The 22,895-nt window shown below is 36.4% G+C and overlaps 1 protein-coding gene across 1 annotated transcript in view; it reads left to right on the top strand.

Annotated features, from left to right (window-relative positions):
- Positions 1-4,874: 4,874 nt before the first annotated feature.
- The window catches only part of DMGDH (dimethylglycine dehydrogenase), a 31,710-nt gene continuing 13,689 nt past the window's right edge, over positions 4,875-22,895 (top strand). Inside the window, exons 1-8 of the mRNA XM_058043739.1 lie at positions 4,875-4,979; positions 5,413-5,617; positions 12,144-12,392; positions 13,612-13,810; positions 17,090-17,259; positions 17,427-17,580; positions 18,481-18,646; positions 21,079-21,209. Coding sequence (XP_057899722.1) covers positions 4,890-4,979; positions 5,413-5,617; positions 12,144-12,392; positions 13,612-13,810; positions 17,090-17,259; positions 17,427-17,580; positions 18,481-18,646; positions 21,079-21,209 — 1,364 coding nt within the window. The 5' untranslated portion in view covers positions 4,875-4,889. The remainder of the gene's footprint in view (positions 4,980-5,412; positions 5,618-12,143; positions 12,393-13,611; positions 13,811-17,089; positions 17,260-17,426; positions 17,581-18,480; positions 18,647-21,078; positions 21,210-22,895) is intronic.

Raw genomic sequence — 22,895 nt, 5'->3', positions numbered from 1 at the left:
TCTTCTCATTTTCTTCATTGTCTCTTTTCATTGAACTCACTATTAGAGGACTTTGTCTGAAGATGAAAAAGTTGGTGGCATCTGTTTCAGATGAGTAGAAAGATCAAAACTATGACAGTGAGTTCCTTGTTATACCAGATACTCTGTCTTTATCAGTGTTTTCCTCACAAAATACAGAAGACACTAAATACAGATACTAAATACAGATGACAATTACACATACTCTTAAGACGTGGAATGGCACATAGCACATTGCCTGCAGCCACAAATGTTGAAAGTCTGGTTCAGATGTTGCTGCACTACACCACATTTTACCTCTTAGATGGTCCAGGAAGGTCCTGCCAGAGCTCAGGATCGTGTTTCAGATAGCTAATATTCCTGCTAGTGTTGCTGCCAAAACTTCATGTGTGCTATTAAGACAGCACAACAAATATGCACATTTTTATATTACCAAAAGATGTAACTGAGTGAGTTATTACATGTTATATTATATTATACTTTTTCTTGCAACATGCCATTGATTTTGCTGCTGACAGTAAAGCACAGCGCAAGTCAAATAATAACTTGTTACAATTTGGTCACACTTACAAGAAGAGTAGTAATAGTATATGACAGTGTTAATGACATTTTCCTTCAGAAAGCTAATTTAATAATGGCATTAGAATAAAATCTGAAAGTGATTGCAATAGAACAAAACTGGTACATGAACTTTTCAGCATTTAAAAATTTCAATGATAGAAATGCTTTAAAATAATTTTGTCAATTCTCATAGCAAAGTTGCCATTCTTTAAATTATGTTTCCATATCTTGTTTGTGTACAATAACAAAATCTCTTAGAAAAATAGAGTAAAGCCTAGAGAAAAATCTCCTTCAACTGCAAGAATTGTTTACACTGAAATTCAGGAAAACATGTAGATGCCTTGGGAAAGCAGCTGGGCCAGAGCAAATTCATGACTGAGTTCTAGAGAAAAATGCAGTACACTGGCGACAGAGCAGGAAAAAGCTGAAAATCAGCAATTTAGAAAAGTTACCTGTGTATGTGAAGGGGATGTTAGGAAAGCCAAGCCTCAGCTAAATATAAGATTTGTGAGGAAAATGAAAAGCAACAAGAACTGCTTCTTCTCCTGCATTAATAGCAAAAGGCTGAAAAAATGAAAATAAGGGAATGAGGTGAGTAATTCAGTCACAATTTACACTCATAAGGTCTCAGTGCCTTCTTGCCTCTGGTTTAAAGGAGGAGAGTAACTACAGGCGATGGATGAGGACCAAATCAGGGATTACTGGAGTAATTTCGCAAATGCTCATGTGTTGGAGCAGACCGGCTGCCTCCAATAATGCTGCTGATTCATGGCAAGGCCGCAGATGTATCACGTTTGAAATACTATTGAAATTGGTGGAGGTGCCAGAGATGTGGCAAAGGACAGATGTATGAATTTTAGAAAAAGCCGAAGGGCTGAGCAGAGGAGCTAAAGGTCAGCTACCTCTAGTTCGGTTCTTCAGAAAATTGTTGAGTGAGTCCCAGGTACATAAAGGAAAAAAAAAGTGATTTGCAAGAGTCAAAATAAATTTGCGAAGAATAAATCATGTCAGATCAAAACTGATTGCTGTCTATTATGGAATATTATGAATTCTTAGACACGGGGAGATCAGTGGATGAGACTTACCTAGATTTCCCTGTCCCACACTATCCATTTATTCAGCTGAAGATGTTATGTATGGCTGGACAGCTAGAAAGTTAAAAGACTCTTTGGATGGCTGGGCTTGGAGGGTGAATGGGTCATATTCTACCCAAATCCTGGAAATAAGTGGAATGTCACAGGAATCTGCCCTGGGACCCATCCTGTTTAATGTCTTTATCAGTAATATGGAGTAGGTGATGAAGCACATGCTCATCCACTTTTGAAGTTTACACCAAACTGTGAGGAGTAGTCAATGCACTCAAGGGCAGGGCAACCATGCTGAGGGACCTAGGCAGACTGCAAGGATGAAAGGACAGTTTTATGGAATTTATCAAGGCCAAATGTAAAGTTCCATATGAAGCTAGGAAAGTAGAGGAGCCACTGTCCATGAAGACTCTCAAAGAATCTGGAAAAAATCTTGAGAAATGTGGTCTGATCTTGTAGCTGATCATGCTTTGAATATGAAATTTAAGAGAAATCTCCTAAGGACCCATTCAATCTTTTTCTTTTATTAAAATTATTTTATTATTTTATTATCTTAATTTTTATTTGGTGAAATTGGGTTATAGCTGTCTGCCAGCTGCACTCTTGAAATCAGAAATATTTATTATCTCAACCCAAAAGTGCATTTAAACTTCTTTTCTTCACTTGAAAGTGTAAGAGATTGAAGCATTTATTTAATCCCTGCAATTAAATGCTCTTGAATATATATGGGTTTGTAGCTAACTTGCAAGTGATTTGTGACTCATTTAGTTCAAAATGACAACACTAATAGTGACCACTAAAATGGAATTTCCTTACATCTGGAAGATTTATTACTACATTTGGAAGAATAACAGAAGGCCAGAAAATGTTTACATAAATAAAAGAATACAGGAAAAACCAAAATGAGATAACAAAATTTGCAAGTAGAAGTAAATTAATTATTCTTAGACATTGTTAATGGCTAAGGAAATTTAAATATTTCAATGCCTATTTTATTTCTTCATTCTGTACACACTGAAAAAAGGCCCTTTATTTTTTGATAAACAGACAAGTTTCAGCTAAAAACTCAGCAGTGAAACAGCCCTGGGGCTTACTCTAAGGTAATTTAAGTAAATGTGTTCACAGCATGTACACACATGTATTAAATGAGATAAAAATCGCATTTAGTCAAATATCTAGTTTTCAGCTGTGTCCTGTATGATGCTAATGGTTCAATATGATAATAAGAAATGAGCAAGGAATATTTTTTCCAGACTACTAATTTAACCCAAGGACTTCCTGAAATCAACATACCTGCTTTCTTCATGGGACCCTTACTAGATGAATCTCCCTCCTGTAGGTTTCTGTCTTCTTAAACTCAGATTGTTATGAAAATTGCCAAAAATACTTTTAGTCAAATTTATGAATAGACTATAGATAGAACTGCAAAATATTATACTGACAAGTGATTAATTTTACACTCTTTTCCACTGGATTATCTGGGCATTTCAATAATCTGGTGCACTATGATATTGTATATAAATTGAGATATCAGATAGGACAGAACAACTGCAACACTATCATGGGTTGGCAGACTTGGTGAGAAAAGACAGATGGGAAAACACCTGTGCAGAAAACAGAAATGGCTTAAGTACAGAAAATACTTTATTTTTATTTTTGTAGCAGTTGGCTCTATCCATGTGTTGTTTTTCTTTACAGTATCTTGGCAGTTCCTTTTTAGATGACAGTTGGAAGGAAGGCAAGAATACTGCATTTCTAATCTATTGTTCCTATTTCTTATTTGAGGCTGGTTTAACTACTTATTTTCATCCTGGAATAAACCTGAAGAAAATCCATGCTTATAGCATCAAACTCTATGAAAAGCTTGAAGAAGAGACAGGACAGGTAATCCCCTTAACCTTTGAAGTGTTAATTCAGAGCAATATCAACTGTAGCAATAGTCTTACAAAAAAGTGTAGTTGATAATGGTGTGAAGTAGCAGTAGCACCTTTTTATTGAAATACATTCTTCTTCATACCCAGTCACTACATTTTGTAGATAGTTTCCCAGATCCCTCTGCAGTTTAGGAAAATGGTACTCATAAAACATCTCAAGACACAACAGAGAGTCTGCAACTTTAATTTGATAAAGGAGCTAAAATAGTACAAGGAATCTGGAATGAACAGATTGATTATGATACATTCCTGCCTTAAATATGTCTACTTAAAAATTCATATGATATTATGCTGTTTCTACTTGAGATGATTGCTGCAATTCTTTGTGTCCCTTTCAACGTTTTTATTTAGTGACTTAAGGAATGGATATGTGAGAAACACAGGAGTCATCTTTTTCATTTGGCATCTCTCAACCTTATAGATTTCATTTACTTAACTTGCGCTTGTTTTGGACAGCAGCAGAAATTGAATGAACCTCACTTTACTAGTCTACAAATTTCATATATTTTTAATATTTGTCATATATATATATATATGTATGACAGATATTTTTCATATTTGTCATAAAATGCTCTTTTCTTCTTTCTGCTACTCAACTAGATAAGCTGGCACATCAGATTATCATTGTGAGTTCCAGTGAAAGACTTATTCAGCCTTATCATTGTCCTGTGAGATAACATAGAAAAGGTGAAGAAAAGTAAGCATTCAGTGTCCATCTCTGTAAGGAAGTTTAATTTATTAAAAAGACAAAACCAATGAGTGTTTTTTCATTGTGTTTATAAAGGTGCTTAGTTAAATACATTCAATAGGAAGTCATGCAAATGACAGCTTTTAAAGTAAAGTATATCATATATACTTATTTTTGAGAAGTATCTGATTCTACTTTTGAAAGTGTGTGAGTGCATATATCAAGTATATATGATGTATATATCAAGTAAAATAGATGTATCATGGCATTCAATAAGGACTTCTTTTAACTGTTTTGAAGATAGTATGCATTAAGTTAGGAAGCTAATTTGATAACTTTATGAAAAAATATTTTTTCTAGGAGTCTATGTCCAGGGCCTCTTCCTTCAAGGGCCCATAGCTTTCTTGCATTTTTCTTAATGATGTTAGTGGAAAAATTCCTGTAGACTCCTCTTAGCACAGAAAAAATACATATATAGCAATCAGTAAAGATTCTTTCAGTAATTTGCTGTTTCTCTTTTTTATTTAGTCTGTGGGGTTTCATCAGCCTGGCAGTATCAGAATTGCTTCAACCCCTACTAGGGTGGATGAATTCAAATACCAAATGACTCGTGCTGGTTGGCACCCAACAGAGCAATATTTAATCACGCCTGAGAAAGTGCAGGAACTATTTCCCTTATTGAACATGGATAAGGTAAAGAAGCTAGTTTTATGATATGTAACTTCCATTGCACTTAAATATTGGTCTGTCAGAAATATACATGTAGAGTCTCCTTTCTTTTTACAAATTGTGCAACAGATTCTTGTTTTTCATTGGAAAAAAAATGTATCATAGCCTAAAATCAGAACTTGTGAATTTTATGCATACTGTGTGTTAGAGCACATACTATTAATTACCGTGTCTATAATATTATAATATTAAAGAATTGCAGCCTTTGATTTCATGGGAGATCTGAGGAATTTGACTGTCATAGGCCATTGTTAGGTTGGGTAAAATTATTATATATTTTGAAAACTTCCTGAAGTTTACTGTATTCAAGTAAGAAAGTGGTTTGTTTTTTTTTTAAACTATCTAATTTTGATAAATGTTACTTTTTTTCATTTTGGGGGATTTTACCTCCATTTAGGTTTTAGCTGGCCTGTATAACCCTGGAGATGGTCATATTGATCCTTATTCTCTAACTATGGCCTTGGCTGCAGGAGCCAGAAAATATGGTGCTCAGTTAAATTATCCTGTGCAAGTAACTAATCTGAACTCCCGATCAGACGGGACATGGGAAGTTGAAACTCCACTTGGAATAATCCAAGCAAAGAGAATTGTGAATACTGCAGGTAAGATTTAATATAAGCTTTAGAGTGCTTTTCAGATTTACATACTAGCTAACACCTGTACTGAATTGTGTGGGTTACACGTATAAGGAATATTTATGTTCTTGAACATTCACTTGGTTTGTGGTTTGCACATATTTCTTCACAGTATGGTGAAAATTTAGCTCTTATATTAATTGCCCTTGAATAGGCATTAAAAGTATTTGCCCTGATTTGTCTCCAGCAGTTAGTTATCAGACTGCCCTCTTAGGTTTTTTGTAGCAAAAGAAACCTTTAGTGGTCTATAATAAGTTGTGTAGGAGAGAGTCCAGGTCTAGAGTCACAGAATCATAGAATATATCCTGAGTTGCAAAAACCCACAAGGATCATGGACTCCAAGTCCTGGCCCTGCATAGCAACATCCCTAAGAGTCACACCATTTTCCTGAGAGTATTGTTCGAACACTTCTTGAACTCTGTCAGGCTGGTGCTGTGACTACTTCCCTGGGAAGCCTGTTCCAGTGCTCAATAGGTGAACCGAACGTTTCTCTTAAACCTAATGAAACATACTTAGGAAGGCAGAAGGAATGTATACACGAAATACAAATAACTTCACTGTTTCTTTTAAGAGACTGAGAATTTGACCTTGCCTATTTCACTATGATCTTCCTCCAAGGTTTAACTCTATCCACATACCCTTGAAATGGAAGATTTCTTTGTTGTCTTTTGAGTCACATTTTAAACATGTGCTTGGCTTAACAGTGCATTTTTTGTATGTCATAAAAATTGCCTAACTCAGGGGAGCTTGTATTTACATATACTAATGTTATTCTTCATTGTGTTAAAGAGGCCAAACTGATGTTTCTGCTTCAAAGAACTTTTGGGCAAGTGTCCTTTGGAATTGTGTTTATTTTCCTATCAACTTAATAAGTCTGAAAACTTGTAGTAAATCTAAATTTATTTGTTTATTATTACACTGCTTTATACAAGTGTAGAAAAATATGTTATTGGTGAAAAGTTTTATGTGAAGCATGCTTTCTGCTTCGTAGAAGAAGATTTTCTGTTTTCTGTTGTTTCAAAACATGCTGAATATCTACCATATAGATTAAAGTTTCACTGACTCTGCCTCAAACTGGATCATATCTGCATTTTTAGGGCATTGGTCCCGCATACCTCCCATTGCAGTGAATCATCAGGCTTCAGTTGGAAGCTGTGATATTCCAAGCTGACTTTCTTACTCAGATGGGACAAGTGAACTGAGAGCAAGAATACACCTTTATAATTCCTTTCTTTATATTTACAGTGGAACAGAAAAAAAAAATAAAAGCACCTATTTTTAGTGCAAGACAGATAAAATGACGTTAAGTGAGATAGAGATGCTTGTTGGGGGGTAAAATACCATCGGTGACAATGGGAATTATGAAGGAATTGGACAGGAAGGGTAATAGATTGGGAGAGAAAAATGCCTTGGAAAGATTTCTGGAAGTGTTTAGGAGCACTGGCAACAAGTGGAACAGTTAGATGATACAGGACTTACTGAATAAGGAAGCTCAAACTGGGAGTGAATGGCAGCAGTAGGGATGACACCAGAGAGATAGTGGGAAGGTATCTGATTTGTTTCCTTAAGGAAACTGAAGCTAGGAGTTTTTCAGATTAAATGATTAGTAAGGATACTCAAGCAATGGGTATCAAGTATGGGAAACTGAGTGGAAAACTGACCTGCTTAAGCATGAAAGACTGGTGAAATATGTCATAGAAATGGAAGGGTAGATAGGAGTGGATTGGAAGGAAGAGAAGGCTGCTGGGACAGAACTTGACAAGTGAGGGAGACTGACTAGCACATGGTGACAAAATAGCTGAAGAAGGATATAAGGACTGGAGTAAAAGTAGAATTTCAGATAGCATTAAAAAAAGAGAGAGAAATTTAGAGACAGTGGGATCAAACAGCTGGACTCTCTGGGGATGTGCTTAAGAGGTCTTTCTTTCAGATTCAGGGATATAGACAACCCTGTCTTATGTTAAATCATTCCAGGCTTTTGGTAAAGACCTACGGGAAAGCCCATGGAAAAGTGCACTTTCTTATATATGTTTTCCATACATAGGTGATCACCTGCTATTGCTATATGCCTCGTTAAAATAACAAGACTCTGAGGCTCTAAGCTTGCTCATGAGTGCCACATAATGAATTTTGGAGAAAAAGAGGACTAGAAGAGTTTAGTAAGCTTTTTAGAAGGCAATCAGCCACACAAACAGGGAAACCAAATTTTAAAAATTTTATGTAAATCACGAAGTCAAGCACTTGGAAAATGAGAGGTGTTAATATTTGATTGCCTTTGGACTGACAGTTCATATCTTTCAGGCATGAACTATGGAACAGCATTCAGTTACAAAATCACAAGCTCTCTTACAAATAGAATCCTTATATCATTTGTTACACAGTGTGGATATATTGGTCTGGAACAGATCTAAGATTATGAAAGGCAGCTCTCTTGGCAGTCAGGCCACAAACTTCCAGACACTCATTATTCCCACCTATTTGCTCTGCATCATATGGATGAAGTATCACAGATGTAGTAATTTTCTTATATTTTTGTAATATAGTTATCTTTCTTTGGCTAATATATCAAGTTGATATTAGGCAGGGTTTTCTGGTAAATGCTTTTCAGAGCTTATCTGCAAATATTAGAATGCACTCTTGTGGACTTTTCATAAGTCTTTTTTTATTATTTAATAAGTTTTTAAATCAACAATGTATTGACCTAATTCTCCTGTGTAGTTAACTGTTCAGCCAAAATGAATATTTGAAGCACATATTGCTTAACATTCTGGCTAATGATGTAAAATCAATACTGTGTAACACATATCTCTTATAAATGTTTTCTCAGATAACATTAATTCTTTTTCTCAGCCTTGCCTCATTCCACTACAGATCATGACTTGTATAATTTTAGGCTCATGTTGCAGAGAAAAATACATCAGAAGGCTCTTTACATTCCCTCTCCCCCTCCCCGCCTCACCCTGCAACTGACATCTGCTGCAGAACTGGAACAAACTAGTTCCAACCAATCTTTAGCTGTTCCTTATGTGATATTTCCATTTTAGAGGAAAGCAGATGCCTAATAAATAATCCCTGACATGAAGCAACTATACTGAGCCTGCTGAAGTTATTTGCAGCCTATTTATAATGGAATGTTTGATTAAAGTCTCCAAAAATTGTGAATTTTGTCTGTATATACAGTGTGGGTGTGTGTATATAAGCATATATTTTCAGACATGCATGCACTATATATACAAGCATTTATATATAGTGGTAGAAGATTCTCTTTTTCAAAACCAAGAAATGGTCAGATGACATACTTCAGCAGATATGTTAAGTAATACTACCACTAAATATTTCAGCATCAGATGTTTGCAGTGTCTACAATTTAATCTTCACAAATGTCCTAGAGATATAATAGATGCCTTCATTTATCTCTACTATGTGTGATATGACTTCACATCTGCTTCCAATTAGAATTTTGTCTCAGAGAATGTATTCTTCTTTTTGCCATTTTTGTTTTTGTTCAAAAACCTTAAACAAAGAAACTGTAGTATTTTTCTTTTAGTAAATGTCACCTTTTGTTATTTTAAGCAATTTAAAAAGTACTTATCATGTGTGACTTTTTTAGAATAATAGTGCTGTAAATTTTATTTTAAACAAACCTAAACTATTTGTCTCTTACTGAAAAACACTTTAAAATTGGCTCGGTATGTAATGTTATTCTCAAAATCTAATTGCTAAGAAATTTCTTCTTATTAAGAAAGAAAAAAAGCTCTTTCAAAGACCTAATTTTCTGCTGCTTTAACTTTTTCTGTTCTCTGTGAATCACTAGCTCACCTTACCTTAAAATAGTTTTATTTGTAGGTGACACAGAAATGCCCAAATCAAAAGGAGCTCCCTAAAGATTGCTACCTGCCACTTAAATCCACATTTGCATGTGTCCTGGGTAATGAAGGAAACCCTTGCATATGTGCTAGAAATGCAGATTTATTCAAATTTTTTCATTGTCTTCTGTATAGGAGAACATAAGTAATGTTTCATTAGCCTTAAAGGATGTTTTGGGTCACTCTATGGCACAATCACCCCTCAACCAATCTAACTGACATAACAAATGTTCTGGCAATGAGTCTCCTCCAAATGCTGAGATGCCATTTAGAAGCAAAAGCCTTACATATGGCGACTACAACAGGTGCTAGTTTCTAGCATTTACTGGGCAAGGGCTTTACTGGGCTAACAGATCTCTTCAAGGTGGTGCTGGATTTCCTCTGCTGCTTTTCCTTTCCTGGCTGTCAGTAACTGTTAAGTGAATAACCACAGAAAATGTTTTCCTTGGAAACTTGGCATTTTTTTAAAACTGTGGGTGTTAGGCCCTGTGGCTGGTTTGTAATATTAAATAAGAGACTGACAGCCATCCTGGCACAGGGGAATGGCACAAGGCCAGCACGGCCCAATTCAACTTTCCTAATTGTCCCGGCTTCAAGCCATGCTGGAGGTGAGAGCATGTATTCCCAGTTAATGTCAGCAAGTGACATGAACTGGCTGCTCCCCACAGGACAGGGAGCCAAGCAGGGAAACGAGGGTGGCCGAGCCAGCAAGGGCCCTGTCCGGCAGGGCACAGGGGACTGAGCAGGGGAGGCCCAGGGCCTGCAGCTGGGGTCAGCCTGCGGTCCAGGCCTCCAGGTGGACTTGTGGAGTTGGGGCACAGTCAGATCCATAGTGATGATGCCAGGCTGAGGCCGAGCCAGGAATGTTACCACAGGTCAGGAACAGGTCTGGTGACGGTAACCGAGGTCAAATGATGCCCGCCAATCGATAAGCAGGACTGTAGAGTTGAGACTGAGCTGAGGTCAAGCTGAGAAGTAGTCCGCGGATCAGGGTCTGGATCAATATGTTCCATGGCCAGGCACGGGCATGGTTGTGACAGAGCTGTAAACAGACACACAATCAAACCAGCTCAGACAGGTTCTGAAGGACTTGAGCTGACCTGGAATGGGACTCCTGTGCCCATGGGTATGGGTGGACATCCCTGGTGAAGCTATTCAAGCTCATGTATGCCTTTTATTGTCCTTGGGGCACTGAGAAATTTTGACCACGTCTTGGAGACAATGGAATTGAGGAGAGAGGTAGGAGAATTTGGTTAAGACAAATTCTTAACCAAAGGAAGAAAAGGAAGGAAAAGTTGCACATTAAGCTGGGCACATGAAGTCTATGTCCCAGGAGAAGGGACAGCTGTGTTAGGTAGAAAATCTTGCTGGAGATATTTTGTCTTAAGCAATTTGGAGTCAGCTGGTTTCCCAGGAACCAGGCTGTCTTGCCTTCTTTTGCTTGGAGCCATATGGCACACAGCCTTTTATTTGGAAGGCCCGGCTACCTCTTCATTGTCTTTGATTTTGTCTTCCTCCAACCCTCACTCCAAAAGTGAAAACTCCCCTGAAACTCTTATTTCATTGGATTTCCCCCTTTCATTCCCACTCTTGAGACCTCTGGTCCTTGATATAAAAGTCAGGAGAGTGGGGCTGAGGGATATTCAAAGCAGCTGAGAGCAGCTGCCTTTCCAGTCAGTTGTACCTGTCTGGTTCCCAAGTCTGTTCTGTTCCAGCCTCATAGCAGATGTGAGAGCCATGATGCAGAGTCCAAACTAGTGTTTGGCAGTGAAGTGGTTTCCACTCATTCATTCTGACACAGATACTTCACTAAGTGAGTGTGCCATACCAATTTAACCTTAGCACAGGAGAATTAGGTCTTTTCTGACTTCTCTCTCACGGTATGCATGAAGGATATTGAGCCAGCTGCAGAGGCAGGGAAATGGTTGCTTGCATTTTCTTGTCAGAGTCTGTATCAGAACTTCTAATGTGATGGCTGTAGGAGAGCACACTTGTATATTCACTAGTACAAGCATCATTATGATTTGATTGCTGTGTGAGACATTAATTAATGTGAGTCACATGATGCATATGAAAGAGGAGAGAAACTCCAATTCCTGAGGTCAGTTGCCTGAAAAGTACTGCCTTAGTCTTTTGGGATGTTAGCACTTAACTAAGGTGCTGTTAAAGCATGCAAGCTCATTTGGTTGATAGTAAGGGGCTTGGTTCATGTTAAATTAACTCACACTTATGATGTGAGTTAATTTATTCCGGATTTTAAGGGTCTCTAACTTTGTTAGGAGTACACTGCAGACCTACTTTGCTGAAATAAGCCATGGGGTTTCTGGAACTGTTAATTAAATTCTCTTCTGAACTTTTAGAAGTCTAATTTATAATTTACTAGTTATATTTTGATATGTGCATACTATAATAATATATAATAATATAATTAGGAAAAAAGGACATGGAATTATGGAAGGAAAAATATGCTAGTAATATGAAAAATAAAGTGAAAATTAGAAGTATGGGGAAAAAATTGTTGCACATAAAAGCACAGTGTGTACTGCAAATATTTTACTGTCATTTTCCATTCACTGAAATGAATGTTTAAATATTTCTATTTTGATTTTGGTTTTTTTCTTCTCTAGGCTTCTGGGCCCGTGAAATAGGCAAGATGATTGGCCTGCAACACCCTCTAATACCTGTTCATCATCAGTATGTTGTAACATCAACTATCCCTGAAGTGAAAGCCCTAAAAACAGAATTGCCCGTGATCCGTGACTTAGAAGGATCATACTATCTAAGGCAAGAAAGGGATGGACTTTTGTTTGGTCCATATGAAAGTGAGGAGAAAATGAAGCTCCAGGAGTCGTGGGTAACAAATGGAGTCCCACCAGGTGACTAAGAATATTAAATCTTTAAACATAATAGGCACTAGCACACATTTTAATGAGCATAAATCCCAGGCTGTCATGCTGCCTTATGTGACAGAAAATACAAAATATTTGCAATGCATGATTGTAATGCAAAAACTTTTTTCAAAGAATAGTTGTAACTCTAGTGATAAAAAGATAACAGAAATACAAATGTAATGTAAGAAAAGCCTGCTACAATGTAGTCTTACCCTACTTCCTGAAGAGGTGCTTGTGTATTTAAATTAGAGGCAGTCACCAAATCTGCACTATATAGCCTTTTTTGCCTGAATAGAAATTTTTCTTACCATTTTCTCCAGCATGCTGACAGGGGCCCTGGATATTTATTGATACCCCCGAGATAATGTGATTGTCAAATAAGACCAGCAAAGGAATGTCTTAGACAAAATGCTGTGCTTGGATGTCGGTGCAAGAGAGCTGTAGATATGTATAGAATACAAAAATGTCCTATGTCATACAGCTGCTTACTAAAAATCATTATAAATTGTTGTGTTATATCTAGGCTCCAGCTTTCCATTCACTTCCAGACAAGAAGTTATACAAAGTCATTAGTATTGCTGTTTTAAAAAACGCAGTATTTCCTAAGGAAGGGCAGTTAAAATGGTTCAGTTTTGGATAGCCCTGTCACGGCTTCTGGATCTTACTGTCTCCAGTAGCATCAAGTGCCTCCACATAATGATGTTCAGCCATGCTTAGAGTCCAGGCTGAGGGGTGAAATGTACCCAGAAGTTTGTATGATTTCATGGAAATCATAAGCAGATACAGGAAGTACCTTTTTCCCCCTTGTCAAATTAATGGCATATTGAGAAAAATAAGTGAGTCTTATTAATGTAGAAGAAAGTTTCTGTGTATCTTCACTTCCTTTGTACTTCATTGTTGAATTTGCATGACCTTAGGGTTAAACAAATATGTATAAAGGATGGTATAATTGCAGTGACAAATAAACTTGGTCCTGCAGGTAACTATGTTTTTATGCATGCCATTTTTCCTATGTAGGATGGCAAAGGCTTGAACATATGCACTGATTATTATCAAAAATCTTTTATATATAGATAGCTGTACTGATATAGATAGCTGTATTGATATAGACACCTATATTTCTATATAGATACTATATCTGTATTGAAAATGTATGTACTCTCTGTGTAAATAAGTATATATAATGAGTCAATTACTTGTGCAGGATTTGGAAAAGAACTTTTTGAGTCTGATTTAGACAGAATAATGGAGCATATTGAGGCTGCCATGGAAATGGTCCCTGTTTTGAGAAAAGCAGACATCGTAAACACAATTTCAGGCCCTATCACTTATTCTCCAGACATTCTTCCTATGGTGGGACCACATCAGGGTGTCAGAAATTACTGGGTAGCCATTGGTTTTGGGTGAGTAAGTTCTTTGTGACAATTTTTGTCTATCAAATTGTTAAAATAGTAGTCACCTCAAGCTTTGTGCATTTTTATGGGCTTGGGAGTTGTTTTACACATATTTTGTGTTAAAATGTAATTGTAAATAATCTTAATAACCACAACCTCTATAATGTAAGATCATCCTTTTCTCTTATTTCTTTACTCTCAGTAATTTTTGTTTCCTCCTTTTATTCTGGATGCCAATACCTGTGACACTTTATGAAGCAACACAAAATGGTAGTACTTCTTACTGTCTGTGTAGCAATTTAAAGTGACAAAAATACTGTGTTTAAAAGTATACTTTTCAGTTAATTTTATTTCTTGCTTTTAATTACACTATATTTCACAGTTGTTTGTTGTATGTAAATCTGGTTTCTGAAGTTGGACAACAATGAGTGTCCACTATACAGTTCTGTGTGAAGAACTGAAGGCCTATTTAATGAAAGACATTCCAGTGCAGTGTGTGACTGACTGCTCTAGGGATACAAATCCAGTGTTTCTGACTGTTGAAAGTGGAGCTGAAAAATTACATTGCTGGATATTGGAGGAAATCAAATAAAGAGGGCAGTGCAACGATAGAAATATATGGTTTACTGGTGTTGTTCTCCCACCCGTTATAGTGTTTTTCTTGAATGTGATTTACATCTTATTTATTATGGCTGCACTTGAGGAAGTGTTAAAACACCAACATCTCTTTAGTTGTCTTAGTTTGACCATTGATTCAAGATGGATAGAATGAACCAAATACAATTCCAAGCAGATCTTATTGAACACATTCTGTTTACATTGTTTTTCCAATTGCCTAATTTGCTGTTCAAAATCCAGCTCAGCTTTTTCCAGGTTTCTTTCATTCCAAAACAAACAAACCCTCCGATTGTAAGATAAGGCAGTATCACTAACATGCTTTCTGAGGCTCTCAAAATAAAAGAGCTTGGTAATTTTGCAATGATTCATTGTGAAAGGTATTCACCTTTGCTGCTTGGATTTAAAAAAAAAATAATGTTATCTTTCAGTAACATTTGCAGAACTTATAGTTACAAAAGCGGTTTGCCTAGACCTTGTTCACCAAAGCAACTGTTTAAGTTCATTACTCTGTGGTCAGACTTTGGAACATGTTTTTTTTGTTGTTGTCAATGGGAGCAGAATCAAATTCCATGTGTAAAAAATTGAAGACTACTTAATTTTCTTTAAACAATTTGTTTCGGGAGTTTGATTAATCTCAAAATGTTTAGACATGGGTTGCAGTTATGTGGCTGTCTTTGGATTACTTTGTTGGCTCTTCAGGGACTTTTGACTCTGTTCTATGCTTCTGGGTCACTGCAGTGGTTCCACAAGTCTTGTAATTTTTTGTGTGCATTAGCAAATCCTTATCTTGCAGTCAGCTAGCAGGGACATTGTGACAGAGGACTTAGTGCTTTTAGATTAGAGGATTTTTATTATCTAAAATTAGCAGCTTGCTAGGCATTTTAACATGCAAAGAAGTTAAATATAGTTAGAAGAGCTTGTAGCACTATTTATTATTAAGGTTGCTCAATGCTTCCCATTTTTAGTTACTTAAAGTTTTTAAAATATTAACGAGAGTAGTTTAGGATTTTATTCAGAAAAATTTAATTCAAAGCAGTGAAACCATTCTATAACCTGGGACAAAAACACTAGAAAAGGTACCACAATGTGAAGAGACTCAGATTTCCTAGGAATAGGAATGGAAAGACTTGAAAGTGGGTGAGACACAGCACCTCATAAGTAAGACGTAAGAATGTGACAGGTACAATGGGGAATTAATCTGTTAGGGATTGGAAGGAGAGATTAAAAACTGGGGAAAAATAGTTAAAGTTCATGAAGGAAGTTTTGTCTGAATCATAATAAGGCTGAGATTCCTACACTGTACCACTCTTCATAGCTACTTGTAAAAATCCTATCCCTGAAATACATATTTCATTCTTGTGCAGCAGAATTCCGGTGGTTGCATATACACAATTAGCTCCCTCTTATCTAAGATGAGGAGGGATTTGGGCACCCTTTGTAATGTAAAATCTCTGATAATGTGGGCCCGGCTAAGAGCACCAAAATCAATGTGTTGCACAGTCAGTGCTGCAAAACTGCAAAGTGCAGTCCAGTTGCAGTGCTGTACCTGTAGTAGCAGGGCAGCCTCCTCTGCACTGCCTTGCTCCTGGGCTTGCCCTGCCATCAGCTCAGCAGTCTTCAGCTGAAGCTAAAGGTCTTCATTATGTTTGGTCTGTCACCAATCTCTTTGCTGCTCTCCTTTGCCTTTGGCTGCAGTGAAAGGCACAGGAAGACTTAAACTGCCTAAGATTTCATCTGGAGCTGTACTTGAAGGCATTTTAAGCTTTCATGGTACCAAAGCTTGTACCCATGAATAACTAAGAGTTGCTTAATTGAATTAGCACCAGCAACAGCTAACTCTTCTGTAGTGGCAGTTCATAAGCACTCATCCTTCCTGCATCCACTGCAGCGATAGAAGTTTCTGCTGAGTCTGAAGGTTTGTGCTGAATTGCACTGTACTGACTGTAGCTGGCAAAATTATTTAGTGTACTCAGTTTTTTTATGTTTCTATTTTATTTAGATAAATAAATAAATAATGGATAAGATACTATATCAAATTCATATCATTGCTATTATGGATTCATTCTTCCTGTGCATATGCATTAGAATGAAATGATTACTTCTTTTTTTTTCTTCTTGGTAAAGCCCTTGCCTATTTTAAATGAAGACTTAGAATTCAGATTGCAAAGTTAATGACCAGCAATTTAAGTTGTTTTTAGCTTCATTATTCTGTATAAGTGTCTGTGGTGTGCTGCATGTTAATCTAAACTTGATTTGAGACAGACTTACTGTTTATTCAAGGATTTTTCTTTTGTGCTCATGGGAGCATTTCACAAACAACTAAGAATTAATTTAGACATATTCTAGATGGAAGGCTATTTTGGCAATTTTTTTGAAGACATGGTGGTATTAAAAGGTATTAAAAAATTTAAATCATTTGGTGTTAATGATTATTTGTCATTAAACTGCAACTGCTGTACATTACCAATGACATTGTACAGTGGGGCTGTGGAAATATCCATTAATATAGAATTTAATTCCTGAAAGGAGAACAAAGCAGAACAAATTTAAAAAAAAGAGGGAAAAATTCAAAATACTTTGGGGATTGTATTAGTAGTATATGTTAGTACTGATTTAAAAAAGCAAAATATGAAATACTTGGCACTGCAGGACATTTTTTCCTGTTTTAAGGTATGGCATTATACATGCTGGTGGCATGGGAAAGTACCTCAGTGACTGGATCCTTGAGGGAGAACCTCCATTTGACCTGATAGAAGTAGATCCAAACCGCTATGGAAAGTGGACCACCACAGAATACACAGCAGCCAAAGCAAGAGAATCTTATGGCTTTAATAACATTGGTAAGAAGATATTTTTTATAATACATTTATATCCTAAAGATAGATTCCAGCAAAGCCTGTATCTAGATTTCTCTGCTTATAGATGTGTTTTCTATCTTGGATCATGATCTTAGCATGCCATAGTTTTTGGTGATTTTGGTTTGGTTTTTTTTTTTCCCTCCCTCTAGTTGGTTACCCTAAAGAAGAAAGATTTGCTGGGAGACCAACAGAGAGAACTAGTGGGCTGTATGATTTGCTAAAATCAAAATGTTCAATGGGATTCCATGCAGGATGGGAGCAACCTCATTGGTTCTACAAACCTGGAGATGAGACTGGATACAAGTAAATGAAATATTAATTTTTTTTCTTGCCCTAAAAAATTGTCCTGATAGCAAAAGGCAGTCAATTTAAATTTAGTGAGAAGCATGCATTTATCATTCATTGCAGCAAGAAGTATCTATTAGATTAATTTCCATTCTTACTTTTTCCGTGGTTTAGAATACATTTTATTCAGATAATGAAGATATTTCAAAACACACATAAAGGTATCTTGTATCTGTTCTAGGTTTGAGATACCAGAAAGCAACCAAGCTCAAGGAAGAGCTTGGAAAACAACGTGTTCATTATCAATGTGTGTTTTTCTCCATCTCTTAATATTTGATCAGCAGCACAGTATAATATTTTCATGAAAAATCTTATTCTTCTCTGTGTAAGTGTCTGGAGAGGAGAAGCCCTATCTTCTTTGCTTCCCCCCCCCCCCCCCGCCCCCATTGTTGCTTACCTAGTTAACCTGCCTGCATCAGGAAGTCTCCAGCAAATAAATATCTTCTGTGAGATATTGTAGTCTAATCTAAATGAGGCTCATAAAGGAATAAAGAGACACATTTTGCTGTTCAGAAATAAAGCCTTCGACACCTCAAACTTAAATAAATGATTCATTGACAAAGTATGCTGTAAATTTACTCATGACAGCCCACTTCTTATTCTAACATTTGAACAGTTCACAGTTTATTATACAAAGTGGTTGATATAATGTTAACCCATATCTTTCTGTGTTGGTAAAGGATTTTAATTATCAAGCTGTGTTAGACTAAAGAAAATATTGGGTAAACTACCTACAACTAGGAAAGTCAATCTTTTTTGGATGGTTATTAAAGTGAAAAAAACCTGAAGACTACGTTTTGCTGCAAAGAGCACAAAATTTCTAAATTGTGTTTTATGTGTCTAAATGCTGTCTTTCAGACCCAGTTTTCGGCGCACAAATTGGTTTGACCCTGTAGGTCGTGAGTACAAACAGGTTATGGAAAAAGTTGGTGTGATTGACCTGTCACCATTTGGCAAGTTTAAAGTAAAAGGCACAGATTCTGTTAAACTGCTTGATCATCTATTTGCAAATGTTGTTCCGAAGGTAAATGGGACAGTGATAACTGTTGTAATGTACAACTTAGACAAGCTCTGTTTCAGATATGAAAATGAACCATAATATTATAATAATATTTCTTGGATACCAAATACACAGATCCTTTGGAGAAGTTTCTGTGTCAGATGTATTGCTCTCAGTTAAAAGCACACAAATGGAGTTTATACTAGACTAGCCCCACATAGAAGTACCTTTTGGCAGAGGTCATTGAATCAGAATGGATGAGGTTGGAAGGGACCTCTGGACATTATCTTGTCAAACCTCCTGTTGGACAAGCATCACCTGGAGCTCATTGCCTAGGAGTATGTTCAGATGGTTTTTGGGTTAACTGGGCAACTGGCTCCTGTGCTTAGCCACTTTATAGTAAAAACATATTTCCTTATGTCCACAGATAGCCTCCTGTGTTTCAAATATTTTTCCGAAAAATTCAAGTGAATCCTACCTGGAATTTTTTTACAGTAGAATAGCTTGGCAGCTGCCTGCCTGAAATTGTGCTTTAAGGTGGCAGCTTGAGCAGCAGAGCAGAACAGTGGAAGGGGCTCTTGCCTGACCACAGTTGAATGAGTTCCCAAGGGAGAAGTTTTGTCTTTTTTTTTCAAATGAAACCCATTGTTTTCCTCTACTCATAGTTTGCTTCATACCTGGCTGCCTGGTGCAGGCAGGGTTGCAAATACTCAGAAGATTCCACTTCACCTCACATGTATCATTTCTTCTCAAGTGTGGCTGTTCATAGATCCTGTGCTCAAAAATGGCATGCTGTGACAGACTACCCAGATTTCTTTTTCTTGGTCACCAGGTTGTGGTCCTGAGTCCTTTTTATTTCCTACTTTGTCAAACACTCTCATGTAGTGTCTTTAACTTTAGAGATACTCCTCCAGCAAGCAGATTGCTCCTTTCTGAATTGACCCTGCAGTTGCAGGATGATCTGTGTTGGTCATTTCAGCACAGAATTTCATTAAGTATTTGCAGTAGGTGTCAGTTTTTGTTGCTCCAGACACCAAAGGGAGAAAACACAGGCAAACAGCAAGTATGCTGAGACTATAGTTTTGAAGATAGATAAGCTCTTCTGAAAGGTTAAAGTCAACTCAGTGGGAAGGCACAAGATTGATATCCTAGGAGAAAAAAGAACTTGAATTTTCATCTAGTGATATTTTTTTACTCTATTCACTTTGTGATAACAATTTGAATTGAACGTTTCAGTCTAGTTTGGGGTAGAGGCAGAGGAACTGAGTCATCAGTGGGCATGGATAATACTTGCTGAATATGTGAATGTGGGGTAAAGGGAAATCAAGATTAAACAAGAAATTATGAGAACAAACCAAATGTTTTTTACAGAGTTTAATCAGCAATGCTAAGGGAAAGTTAGGTGGCAAAGCAGAAGGTACAATTTATGAGTCCACTTCAAAATCCAGCTGTTGTTATTTAAGCTGCCTGGTTTTTAGCCCCATTCATGATGCTTGTCTCCATCATAAAATAATCCAGTGGAGTTACCAGAGATATATTTGCATTGCAATTGGATTGAGAGTGACCAGCATCAGGTCCTGAAAATTCAACTGTATGCCTCTAATATGCCAATAACTATACCTAACTATAACTATGGTAGAATTAATTGATGTAATAAGGCCTGAAAAATAATCTTAATATCTGAAATATATTTTTCCTTGCTTGGTTCATTGTATAGAATCTGGCTGCTGACTGGGTTATTGACAAGTTTTGGTGAGAGCAGAATGATTAAAGCAGAGAGATTAAATTCTGACTCTGGAACCAGGCCAGCACAACAGCTATGGCATATTCACATTTCTGTTTCTAAGGATGATATATGTATGAACATGTATGTGTTTTATGGTCACTGCTAAGTAACTGTTACTTGAAATTTTGACTCTAGGGATTGAGTTTCTATATGGAATATGATTCAAATATGCAGACATATAGATTCATAGTCAGCAGCTACAAAAAATAGAAAAGCATTCATAAATCAGGGCCAGAAAAGCATAAGCCAGCTCTGTATTTCTCTCTTTATAGTAAGGGGAAAAGCATATGTTATTCCCTTGAGATCTAAAACCTCATTCACAAGATTGAAAAAGAATATTAATGTTAATTACATGGAGAATTTTTATTTGGATGAAACAAATGTAGCTTAAGAATGCCTTGTGTAATGCATAATTAGAAAATATTTATAAGGTCTTGATTTAACTTATTTTAAAAATTTCCATTTTTTCTATAAAAGAAAAACTGAAGTTTCTACTCTAAAGCTTGAGATTGGCCAGCTGTGTCTCTCTCCACTCCTATTGAGGCATGGCAGAAAAAAACATTCAAAAATCGTTTTTCCAAATGAAGATAAATAACCATATGTTTAATAATGTTTAAGAATTCAAAGGTTTTATTTTGCAATCTTAATAATCACAAATTTTACTCTCTAGGTGGGTTCCACAAATATAAGCCATATGTTAACACCAAGAGGAAAAGTTTATGCTGAGCTAACTGTCTCTCAACTGTATCCTGAAGAATTCATGCTTGTAACTGGGTCAGGGTCCGAACTCCATGATCTGAGGTTAGTGTATTTTTTATGCAGTAAGTACATAGCTCTATACAGTCACATAAGTACAGAAAAATTTTTACTGCGTTCCAGATTCTCAATTATTACTCAACAAATTTTTCACAAAGTTCACGAGTATTCTTCCTATTTATTGATTTTAGTTTCTTAGAAACTTGGTTGACTTGAATTCTGAAGTATAAGCAGTTGGATATTGGATTATTGCTGATGTAAAAAGATGGAGAACTTGCTAACAGTTATGTAATATACTTTATTGGAGGTAGTTCTTGTTTTGTTGTTGAACCTGTTTGTCTTAGGCATTGCATGATGTAACACAGCATAGCTGTTCCTTTCTAGTGTGTTCTGTTACGCAAAAAAGAAAATTGGCTCTTAACAGGAATGACCCCAGAGGCACTGACCTGGTGCAGAGGGATACGCAGTGCAGTCTTCTTGATGCTGTGGTGGTGTCTTCTACTTTGGGCTCTTTTCACAAAGTGAAAAGAAAGGAGAGAGAGGAGAGGAGAGGAGAGGAGAGGAGAGGAGAGGAGAGGAGAGGAGAGGAGAGGAGAGGAGAGGAGAGGAGAGGAGAGGAGAGGAGAGGAGAGGAGAGGAGAGGAGAGGAGAGGAGAGGAGAGGAGAGGAGAGGAGAGGAGAGGAGAGGAGAGGAGAGGAGAGGAGAGGAGAGGAGAGGAGAGAAAAGAAAAGAAAAGAAAAGAAAAGAAAAGAAAAGAAAAGAAAAGAAAAGAAAAGAAAAGAAAAGAAAAGAAAAGAAAAGAAAAGAAAAGAAAAGAAAAGAAAAGAAAAGAAAAGAAAAGAAAAGAAAAGAAAAGAAAAGAAAAGAAAAGAAAAGAAAAGAAAGGAAAGGAAAAGAAAGGAAAGGAAAGGAAAGGAAAAGAAAAGAAAAGAAAAGAAAAGAAAAGAAAAGAAAAGAAAAGAAAAGAAAAGAAAAGAAAAGAAAAGAAAAGAAAAGAAAAGAAAAGAAAAGAAAAGAAAAGAAAAGAAAAGAAAGGAAAGGAAAAGAAAGGAAAAGAAAAGAAAAGAAAAGAAAAGAAAAGAAAAGAAAAGAAAAGAAAAGAAAAGAAAAGAAAAGAAAAGAAAAGAAAAGAAAAGAAAAGAAAAGAAAAGAAAAGAAAAGAAAAGAAAAGAAAAGAAAAGAAAAGAAAAGAAAAGGAAAAGAAAAGAAAAGAGCAGGATGACTTCACTAAATTACCTCTCATAGATGAGCATTGGAATTGATATTTCTAGTGCTCTTACTGGACGTTACTGGTAAGTCAGTCAATCAAAATGAATCAACACATTAAAGACAGGAATTCACTACCCTAACAGGCAAAGAATAGTGTACTGTTTCATAACAGCCTCACAGCACATTCAGAAACCAAATGGCAGAGCCAGATCTAATGTATTTAATTCTACAGATTTTCTGCAGTCGTGTTTGTTACATGCCTAGGCCTGAAATCCTACAATACTGCTTAAAAATTTAGTACTCCATAAGATTTTTAAATATACCCATTTTATTTATTGTCTGAGCTTCCTGAAAGATAATTCACAGCTGTTGTTTTTTATTAAATCCTAGTTGAATTTCCTGCCAATACTTTGAATACTCTATTCAGGAAGCAACAAACCTGATTGTACATTTCTGTTGTCACAGATATTTATTTGGAGATTTCTTATGTTCAAAGTGTTTATTCCTTACTCTTCCTGTAT

Source organism: Melospiza georgiana, chromosome Z (genome assembly GCF_028018845.1).
Source record: "Melospiza georgiana isolate bMelGeo1 chromosome Z, bMelGeo1.pri, whole genome shotgun sequence".
NCBI classification, from domain to species: Eukaryota; Metazoa; Chordata; class Aves; order Passeriformes; family Passerellidae; genus Melospiza; species Melospiza georgiana.
This window is presented reverse-complemented; position numbering and strand designations above follow the sequence as displayed.